This window comes from Lepidochelys kempii, chromosome 19 (assembly GCF_965140265.1).
Source record: "Lepidochelys kempii isolate rLepKem1 chromosome 19, rLepKem1.hap2, whole genome shotgun sequence".
In the NCBI taxonomy this organism is placed as follows: domain Eukaryota; kingdom Metazoa; phylum Chordata; order Testudines; family Cheloniidae; genus Lepidochelys; species Lepidochelys kempii.
In genome coordinates this window covers 12552651-12563916 of record NC_133274.1, presented here as the reverse complement: position 1 = coordinate 12563916, position 11266 = coordinate 12552651, and the positions used below count along the sequence as shown (strand labels likewise).

Here is an 11266-nt window from a genome sequence, read left to right as displayed (position 1 = left end):
TACTTAGGGATGTACAAAGTGTTAGGACAGGTCTTCCAGAGGCTCTGATCAATATTTTATTACTAAATTGGCAAACTGCTGTGAATGACAAATTCTGTGGAGGCTCAAATCAGGATAGAAGCACTTCAGTAATATCCTCTAGCTTAACTTCTGAATATGATCATCTCCATAAAATCCACTAATCTTAGGGCCATGTTCACGTGTGGTCGCAATTTCCCTTTGAGAGAAGAATAATTTAAAATCTAGTACTTAAGTGTTCCACAATTGAAATGGTTGAGAAAAGTTAATTTTGTTGTATTACAAATAGAAATGGTAGTATAAAAAATGCAGTCTTTTATAACTTCCTGTACTATACTGGCCTTAAAAGTGACAGTTCATAAGGCTTGACATCTAGATTTTAATGCAGATGATAAAATCTTGTTTTGAAAGTTTTGAAAATTTTGCAAATGAAGATAGTATCAAAATTTCCACTTTTTTCAAAATGATATTGTAGTTATGAATGTAAAATATTCAATCCCTTAGAAATCAGGAGTATGGAATATGAATGTTTTTAGTAGTAACATTCCAAACTCCCTGGATTTTGTTTTACATTTTAGTGCATCTGAGTCTTCAGAATCTAAAGGATGTGAAATTATAATGAACACAGTATCATACAAATGCTTTAGAACTTGTGAAAAATGTTTGGGAAAATTTATTGCAGTTTATTCAAGAAATGCTTTCCATCCTTTCAGTTGGCCAAGCATAGTCAAACCCGGTACATCTATGAAAGAAAAAATTTGGCCCTAAGCTCTCTCAATTGATCCAACCTCCTTTGATCAGTCTTGTATTTTGGGACTGGTTCTTTGCACACCCTTAAGTGATGAGTATCAGGGAGAAAGTAGCTGGGGGACTGGGCAGCAAAAGAAATAAAATAAAATGCAAGAGTAACATGATTATTAAAACAAAAAACAAAACGGAAAAGAAAGGAAGGGAAGACAACATAAAAAGAACAGGGTACTGTTAAACTTTCATAATAGTTTTTCTTTCCGAATACACGGTTACATCTTCATGCAGCTTTTCAACCAGCCATGCGCCGAAATAAGCAAATTGAAAGCTGCAAAAGCTGCAGCAGTGCAAATCCTTTAAGGTGTTAGGTCAGTAGGTTGTGAGTTAATGTTGCCAAAAAAAAAAAAATGTTACTCAGCAGCTGCTGTTGAGTTTTTGCTTAGTGCCATTACAATAGCAAATTTCTGGTTCAGAAGCACATGTCATAACAGCAGCTTTACCTCTGGCCCACCAACCCTTCTTTCAGAGGATAGGACAGTGGCTTTCTTGACCTGGACATACACAAAGTGTGTAAAGTTCAGTTGTCTGGTAATGTAAGATACAGGAATAGTAGAAAGATAACCCCATATAGAATGCCAGGATTTTTGCAACAATAGCATAATGGTACATCAGCAAAAAGAATTATATTACATTCAAATTTATCTTCCTTATACATTTGATAATGACGTGAAGGCAAACTAAAATACTATCCATGTGCCTTCCTGCAGGTGTCTCATGTTATGATCATAAATCACCTTCACTGAAATGCCATTTTCAGAAGGATCATGTCACAGGTGGTGGAACTTCCAGAGACAGGTAACAGTGAAGTGATGCACATAGGGCTGGCACCACCCTTAGTACAGTGTTAAAGAATTGCTAGCAAACCACTGTAGTTGCAGGTTGGTAAGCACACACTATTCCCGTCTTGTGAAATACTCTTACGGGTGGAGACCCCTACACCATCTCTACTGGAAAGCATCCTGCAGAAAGGCTTCTTAAAATAAAGTTCAGTAATCAAACTCTAAAGTGGCTTCATGTGTTTAATAAATTAATTGGCAACTTCCTCCTCCTCCTCCCAGATTATTCCATGTTAAAATTTCCACACTTGCATGGTTTAAAAGTCAAGCAAAGAAAAACAGTCTCCGCAGCAGTTGGAGGCGAGGTGAGAGGGGCGGAGAGGTGAAATCCTGGGCCTACTGAAAGCAGTGAAAGTTTTGGCATTGATTTCAATGGAGCTAGGATTTCACTCCCTCCCTTTAAGACAAATAACTATCATTGCTCAAGAAATTGTAATTAGTTTGATCTAGGAGCTTTAATTATGAGTTAAGTAACAGCAGTAGTAATATGACAGGGCCCATCCCAGTAAGATACTGACTACCGGTAAGGAAGAGACCAGACAGCAGACTGACTGATCTCTTGGCTTCTCCAGCTTACTTGTATTGAAAAGTAGTAACATTCTTATATTATGCAACTAAACAAGAGGCTTATGAATGTGCATAACTGCTACAAATATGGATAACACTTCCCTAAAAAGCAATTATGTTTCTACCAAGCCAGGGCCCAACCCCTTGTATACCCCAGTGCCTGTGAGGAGGCCCACTGATGTTAGTAAGACATCTCACTGGAATATGAGTACACACGGGCAGATCCTGACGCAAGATCAGGGCCAAGTTACATACAAAATTCTCTTAACAAGGTTCCTCTCTGGCTTATCAAGCCTTGTAACTTTTGGTTCTTAGAGGCACCATCCAAAATACATAATTTTTTTTCCTCCATGGCTTGTGATAATATCCTTGAAGCTAAAATTTAAAATTACAATCCACATCAATTTTGACATTTTCTATTTTGGAAGGTAAGATTTACCCCCACCTGTATTTTGAATAAATCAGATCCCAACATAACTATTTAAGTCTGTGCTCTTGTAATGCTGAAACTGATAGCAAGAAAACAAAGTTCTAGTTGCAGCAATGTTGCTACAAAGCCAGATAGGAAGCTCCAATATTGTTTTATACTGTATCACAAAAGAATTGTGATTTAAGCTTAAAAAAAGAAAAGAATACCCTCAGCAACAATGCTGTTCTTAAAACCCACCAAAAAAGACATCTGAAATGTCCCCAACCAGAAATATAAGATAAGCCAAGTTTAGTCCTCAACTATTTAAAGATGTTCATTTAACGTCAGTATTTAGTTGCTACAATATAAAATCAGTTAATACCACATTTCATAAGTACTCACTCCTTCCACTCCGGTGGGGACCTGCCCATTGACGTTAAATGTTCTGAAGGGGGAGTGAGTAGACAGGCGCTTATCCCATTCACTAGGCCGGGACTCGGGGACGGACTCCATAAAGTTCTTCTTCAGCTCACTGATGTTAGCATGATGTTTCTTTATTTCTTCTTGAGTTTTATCTAGTTCCTATGATTTTAAAAAAAACATCAAATGAAGATGCACATAAAGAGAGGCCATCTAAAATTGCCTGTGCTGCCAGATAGCAAGCTGCACTCAAAGTTGTTCCCAATTTCCATTAGCTGCACTCACTCTGTAAACATACAAGGGAATATTCTCCTCCCCTTTATTCTATCCTCAGAGTGAGGTACACATTTTAATTATGTGGAAGATGTCTGCCCCTCTAGCAGTGAGACCTGACATTAGTCATCTTTTACTTCAGCAAAAGAGATTATAGTCTAAACACTTGAATTTTCACCTAAAGAGGATTTAAAATATCAAGATACAGAACTAAAAGAACCCTGACCATTTGATTTCATACTCTTCACTGCATGTTTTCCTTCTTTTGTTGTTCTTCCATTAACCCTGAATATCTAAGGGAAGCTCACAGATGCTGTTAACATATTTAAGAGTTTGTTTCTAGTTTCCACTTCTTCCCCTCCCAGATGAAGTTATCTTTTAAAAAGCAACCTCATAACCTTCTTTGCCCACACCTCATTCCTTCCAGGAACTATACAGGTGGTTTCACACTAGTTAACAAAATGTGAGATGAGAAAATGACTCCTAAAACTAACTGAGCATCTACTTTATGTCAGAGTAACCAGTGCACCCAAGCTAAAATGATAAGGATATGGAAAAATGCTAACTCTTTATTCTGTGATGCCAGGTTACAGCATAAATGCACAGACTTCAACACAAGTCCATTATTCAACTAACTCATTCAAAAACAGCCTCGCCTTGCAAGTAAAAACAGAGTTTGTTTAAAACAAAGCCTTTTGACTAAAACAGGCTTAAGCTAAACAAAGACATTTCAAGACAGCGCAAAAACCAAGCAAAACAGAGTCATTGGCAAATCTGATTTTGCAAATTCTATTCTCTATACATTCAATTGTTTTTCAACCTATTAAGTCACTTTCTTATGCAAGACTAGATTGCTTGCATTTGCTTTAAATTAATACCGTCACAAGAGGCTACTCTGTTGTCTGGTCACCCAGTCCCGTGACTCTGCACGCTTACCAAAGACAGACTGCCTTCAGCTAGCAGGGATAAAAGTGTGCTTAATTAATATAGCTTTCTCTTTTGGCGTATCCATGGGGAACCAATAGTTTTATCTTTTGTCCCACATGAAAACATGAGATCAGTGTCTGCTAGTTAGAAAAAGCATGAACCAGACTGTTGAAGACTCCATGGTAAGCTCAGAAGCTGGAATCAGCAACACCATGCAGAGGAGCCCTGCCATGGATTCTGGATTGAAAGAACACAAAGATCACTCCTCTTGTTTAGCCTGCACCGGTAAGAAGCACTTTGTTCACATTTGGACTTCCCCTGCCAGAACAGTATTAACGTGGAAACTAAAGTTAGCAAGATGTATCCCACAGAAGTTTGAATTGCTCTTGTACGCCTCTTTTAATGAGCAAAGCACTCAAATAATTACACATTTTTCCTATTCCCCTTTTTTATAAATTTATGAAGCACAGAAGTTCAAGATCTGAAGCAGTAACAGTTTTCAATAAAAACAGTTCAAGAACATTTTCCTGCACTCAGCCAGTCTGCTGGATTTAATCTGATCTACCAAATACACAGAATAAGAAGGAAGAAACAATAGGCATCACAACCTTTTTAGTTGCCCATTTCTAGCTGAGGGTCTGTGAACACCTCTAACAAAAGTGTTTCGGGTGGCAGGGGAAGACAGTAAGAGGTTGAGGAGGCTGGGGCACAATGAAGCACACTGGAGCATACAATACATGTGCCAGAGCCAAGTTCCACACTAGCAGGAAAAAGCCATTTAAGAAATACAAATTTTCATTGAGAACAGATAAACAATTAGCTTATGCATGGCCTAAACAAATGGTGGGTGAAATCCTCATTGCACTCTGACTGTAGATGACTCCTGTTGACCATTTTACTGATGTCCAAAAGCTTAAAATTGTAGCAGTCAGAAACCAAAAGCCAAAAAGCTTTAAATTAAGATTTAAAAAAAAGGCAGTTAGTACATTTCATTTTCAAAAACAACTGCTGAGAAAACCCCTATCAGCTGCTGAAGCTGTAATCGTTAATAGAAACACAACACACAGAAAGAGTCAGTACCAGAAGCCACAAAGTGTCTTCCGTAACAATGTATAAATATATGATTGGAACGTTCCAGTCTTCGAGATCTTGTTTGCATGGGAGCCATCTAAATTTTAAGTTTCAGTGCATAAAGCAGACTATCCAAGATCTACACCTGTGCATGAAATTACAGAATACACCCTAGCACCTTCAGAATACATGGCAACTGTCAGATGAGCAGTAGCATACTGAAGTGCATTCAAGGACACACTTTGCTAGGGATAGTAATTACATCAGACACTAGGGGACTTGCTACTGGGTTGTTCCAATGGAGGAGAACTCTATGTTTCCTAGAATACATTAGAGCAGGAAAGTGGTTAGAGAAAAATTACAGCAACTATGATGGTAAATTCTATTGGCAGTTCTCTGGAAAGTAAAAAAGGCCTCATCTAACATTACTGTGAGCAAGCAATAGTGTCATGAGCCCTCCTGAAGAATGCTGAACAAGATTGCTGTGTAGTTTATACAGCTTGCGGCTTTACTGTCAGTCTCGTTTTTATGTTCTCAATTGTGATTCATCCTTGATTCCATTCTCCTTGGCGGAGGGAGAGGGAGAGGGAGAGGGAGAGAGAGAGAGAGAGAGAGAGAGACTCTCTATATATATATCCTTGCATCCTGTGTGATTCATGTTATTCTGAGTACCAGTGCAGAGATTTCCTATTTGTGAACTGAAGGAAAAAAAACATGCTATAAAGTCACTAGGATGCTAGAAACAGATTTATCACAGGACTATCCCAATCATATATTTTTCTGGTAAGTATGAAAGAATGAAAACCAAAAAAGGTAGGAGAAATGACAGCACATCATCATGTTTATTGCTGACATGCATAAGCGTATTTTTAAAAGTCTTCATGCAACAGCATGCAAAAACAAATTCAGCAGCAGAGGAGGAAGAAAAAGAGTTCAGCAAAGAATGCAGAAGGTCCAGGCAAACGCAACTGAAATAAGCGTCAAGTTCATACAAACCTCCAACATTAAATTGCTATGCCTGATATAAATGTTTTCACCATCTAGTTTCTTTGATCTTTTCTGTGAAAATGAAAGAAAGGGGGAACAAAAAAAAGAAAAGCACAAAAAATTAAAGTGTTGTTCTTGCGGGAATCGCAAATTGGCAAATAAAAAAATGTTAAATAAATGTTTGGAGCGCAGCATTGTGCCAATATGGGATGGGCCATAAAACCACAAGAACATGTGTAGGAACAGTCACCACCAAGAAATGGAGGACCTTGCTCATGAACAATTGAATAATGTAATGAGTTTAATTTAAAGAGACAGTTCCCAGAGTTTCATTGGCTTATTTGCATTGCTACAACAAAGGCATCCTGTTCTCAGCAAATAAGTATTCAACATTTTCTATGGAGGACTTGCAAAGATTAAGACATTTTCAACTTCCTGATAATGAAGTGTGTATGGTGCTGCATTAAATGGTATTGTACGTGTAGTTTTTCCAATGCTTCCAAGCCTTTAAAACGAATTTTAATAAAATGTGTACTACAATTAATATACTTGAAATACCTTCAGTGTTTTACATATTTTCCCTGTCAAGTACCCCATAAAACCATAAGTGCTTAAGTTTTTGCATCTCCTGGAACGTTCAATGTACAATTTTCTTATGCTTGTTACTAGCTTTATTTCTGTACAGAACTGTGAAACACAATTCATATTTGAAACAGAGTATGTTTCTCACTAAGAAGTTCTTTAACAGAGATTTATTTAACAATCTCAGATTGACAAAAAGCTGAACTGTTTTGAAAACGAACATATACTTGCAGATTAAAAAATCAAAGCACATGAAGAAATTGGAGCACTGTCTTTTTAAATATGTTAAGTATGCATGAGTGACATGGGAATTTTGCTCGGTGAAGGTGTAAAGTGGCTAACCTTCCTCACTCTTGTCGGACCTTCCTCTTTTTCTGCAGGCTGCTGTTTCGCAGTGATAAAAAACAAAAAATGTTTGTTTATTTAGTTATGTTGAACCTTCATTTTACAATCTTTTTAAAAAAATGTGAAAAACCTAACTGATAATTATCAGCACAAACCTGGGGCTGGTCACCATTTGTGGTAGGCAATGTGACCTCCATGTGTGTTTTCCCCACCTACATTTAAGAAATAAAGTGGTAAAAACATTTCTTGTTAGTAGATTTTTGGAAACCACTTAGTTTCAAAACACAGCTGAAATATGAGGTTGGTTTTGAAGCATGGCAGCATGCGGGAGGAGTCCGCATGCGGGAGTCAGCGTGCAGTCTTTTGAAGAGGATTAACAAAACTAACAGTGGCAATGTCAGTTCAACATCACATTTCTAAACCTGAAAGTAAAACTGACATCAGTGTTTTAAAAGACCCCACAGAGCATTTATTTAATAGTTCTACCAAAGATAGGCTTTTTTGTTTTAAGGATATTTGTAAGCCAATGTTTCCAAAGCTTATCTACAATTTGATACCCAATGAGATCACTGTCAAAAGCGACATGTTCAAATTAATAGACATACAACTTTTCAAAGACAAAAAATAAAGATGTTCTTTCATGGTGATTATCTAGTCCGACCCCCTGTATAACACAGGCCATACACTTGTCTATAAGTATGTATTTACATTTGTCAGCCAATTGACCTACCAGTAGCACTGGATTGGAGTCTTCCATTCTCCTTAACTGTAGAGCTAATAACCAATATTTTCAAAGCTTTTCAAAAGTTAAAAGGAATTCAATTCATCCAATTCACCTAGGCAATCCAGGCTGTATCAGAGGTGGCGTGCTTACATTTGATAGGCAGGATAAAGACCAAGAATCGTTAAAATAAAACTGCACCTCCTGCTAGCCTATCACTGAAGTAACTTTGGAAAGATTACCTTGACGGGCCTGTTGAAATAGCAATACCACCACCACAACGCAGGAAGAATGTTGAAATGGGATAAAGTACAAATACAGGAAACATTACAAAGACTGGTTGCCACAAGGCAAAAATAGTTATATATGCAAGGATAAAGAAACAGGTGATTAACCCAAGACTAGATTAGATTATGGAGCAGTTTAGCAGCTTCTAGGGTCTACAGGATTTTACAAGAATTCTTTCTACACCAAGTGCCAAAGTAAATCTAATATTGTAAATACTTGAAAAATCTGTCGGATAAATGAGGGACTGGGTGAATGGAATTATTTTAAATTTAACCGTTGAGTGGCATTAAGATGTTTTAAAATGTTTCAATTATCTGCAAGACTCCATTAGTCTTCGACACTCATCCTCAATGACTCAGTGCTCCTGTTCTGTGCCTTTATGACTAAAAGCAGCTCAGAGGTCTTCGCTATTGGCAACAGCCACTGACAATTTTAACCAGTGGTGTCACCAAAAGTTGTGTTCCGTTAATCATATAGAAGGTCCTGTTGACTAACTGATTTGTTCATCTCTTATGTGTGTTTTTATATACATAGATATATGGCAAGATGACTATGCAAGGAAGAGAGGCATTTAGATATCAAAAGGAATACACTTAGTACTGTATGTTAAGAAGCTACAAAGAGGATAACACATAATGAAAATGTGACATTGTGATTATGTTAGGCAATTGTGGTTTTGAAGGGCCAAATTCGCCAGTTTTAAGTGGGTGCAACTTCATTCGAGTCAGAGAAGGACCAGATGTAACCAGGTCCAAATTTGGCCCTGTTAACAGATTGCCACCAGTTTTCTCCAACTAACAGGAATTCTTATCTCTACAGGGATTCCTTGACGTCTGAAAATAAAGATTTCTTGGCTTGTTTGGGGGGTTGGTGAGGATATTGCACTGTCTCCTCCCTCATGCCTCAAGTGCTTATTTTATATCTATAGATCTTCCATGGACTATAACTACATCTACCATACAAGACTTGCTCTCTATACAACAATATGGGGAAAACAGAATGTACAACATTCAGAGTGACAGGAAGCAATCTCTATCTACGCTCTTTGCCTCTAGATTTTCCGCTATCTTCTCTCAAAATAAACTTTAAAATATTAGTGTTGAAACAAGATGAATACCTCTTCATATACTATTCTGCCTTATATTTTTATCTATCTATATTTTACACAGAATACTCTCAGAAGAACCAGATATTTGAACTTTCCAATTTTTAAGTAGTCCCACTTAATATTAAATCCAACACAGTCTAAACGTGTTTCAATATTCATAAATCAGCATTTTAGTCCAGCTGCTAGCCTGTCAGGTCCATTAACAGCTCTCCAGGAAAAACAAATCAATTAAAACAACACTTTACACTATAAATGCTGGAAAACTCTGGGCCCAATTCTTCTCTCACAGTGTGTATATCGGGCAATTCCACTTAAGTAAAACGCGTTACTAGTTAACAAGAACAAATTCAGTTGTATATGGGGCTAATTCTCAGTGGTACATACCATTTTCAGGTGATCAACAGGTAACAGCTAATTTGTTTAGGACCATCCCTGAAAAAAAGTATACTGCCCTAGGAACAATTAAGACATGAAAACTATAACATGTAGTGTAACATATTTTTATGGTATCTTGAAGTTCAGGAAAGGTATTCTCCTGGAATCACAACCAACTAGCTAGAGAGGATCCCATTCCCAGTCCACTGACTACACAGGGATGAGATACCTCTCTACCCCTTCCCATCTAATGCAACATTGCCATTTGAGGCCATTTTAGAGCTAGCATTCCATATAAAGCAAAAATCACTTGCAGTCCTCACAAAATAAACACTTTATGGTAATTCTGAGGCTAGCGTACCTTGGCCACTTCAGATGGCTCCATCTTGGCCTTCTCAGGTGGCATTTCTTCACGCTTTCCCTCAGTTTCCACAGCTTCCTTCTCCACTTTAGAGACTACTACTATTTCCTTGGTATCTGATGCAGCTGATGGGGTAGGTTCAGCAACATGTCTCTGAGCAATGGCTGGTGCAGAGGTGGGCCGTGGGCTTCGGTCAGGTGTAATCACCGCTACTGCTGAACAGGGAAAAAAAGAGTCAAGGCATGGTTCAGAATGCGTAATGTTTCTAGATCACTAGGAAAATCTTCCCAGACTAGAGCACTGTAGTTAAAAAAAAGGGAGTAAAGCAGCTTGTGCATTTAGTACAGAAAGGTAGAGGTTATTTTCCTTATAGTTTTAATAATAGGTATTGTACAGAAAGTAAAAAAGCAAGCTTGCACTCTGCAAAGAAGCCACACCAAAAATGCTAATTTACTTGTGACCCTGCAAGGAGTTTCTGGATCTTTCAACCACCACTGATATAAGTTTATCACCATGAAACCTTTAAAGTACAAACGTTTATAACTGTGATCACTTGTATTAACCGCACCATGAAATCCCCAAACAGAAACTTAACAAGTTTTTGAATCAGACATTGAGATTCTCTACCTCCTCACTATCTCTGGATCAGATTTATGCATTTTCTTTTGGCCAATTAAAAATCACTATTTCGTTATAAAGCTTTACAGACAAGCAGCAGTCTCCAGTTGGCTTTCAAAGCAGACTTCTACTTTTTACGTCAGATGATTTCCCCTGCCATAAGAGGAGTCACTGTTGAGGAACGATACCCATCATTTCCCAATTGGTGAAAGGTGCAGTACTGAACATATATGCTTCAAATTTGTGTTTGTTAGCAGAAGGATGACAAGCCTCACATATAAGCATCAGGTACATGCAAAACTCACCAGCCCTCTTCCTTCCCCAATTCTAGTTCTGAGCTATCTAGTTTCTAAAAATCCTTACACATTTAGGAATAGGTGGTCAAACTGATCCTTTATGTCAAAGCAAACCCCGAACAATTCACTAAGCAATTTCTATACCCACAATAACATATTAATTTTTACGGTTATCCAATTAAACTTCTTCCCATTATCTGAAATGATAAATTCAGTTTGACAGAAGCTCATATTCATGAAGTCAACTACTGGTTCAA

The 11266-nt window shown here is 37.7% G+C and overlaps 1 protein-coding gene across 42 annotated transcripts in view; it reads right to left on the bottom strand.

The window, feature by feature from the left end:
- EPB41 (erythrocyte membrane protein band 4.1) overlaps positions 1-11266 on the bottom strand; it is a 187742-nt gene that overhangs the window by 40605 nt on the left and 135871 nt on the right. For 22 of the 42 annotated variants that reach the window (XM_073317288.1, XM_073317254.1, XM_073317261.1 and 19 more), the window contains 6 exons: positions 10096-10310; positions 7398-7454; positions 7240-7281; positions 6325-6387; positions 3040-3219; positions 1266-1316 (listed from right to left, as the gene is read on the bottom strand). In XM_073317288.1, coding sequence (XP_073173389.1) covers positions 1266-1316; positions 3040-3219; positions 6325-6387; positions 7240-7281; positions 7398-7454; positions 10096-10310 — 608 coding nt within the window. Of the gene's footprint in view, positions 1-487; positions 890-1265; positions 1317-3039; positions 3220-6324; positions 6388-7239; positions 7282-7397; positions 7455-10095; positions 10311-11266 lie in introns of those variants that run through there. The other 20 variants (XM_073317259.1, XM_073317272.1, XM_073317283.1 and 17 more) reach the window with 13 other exon arrangements.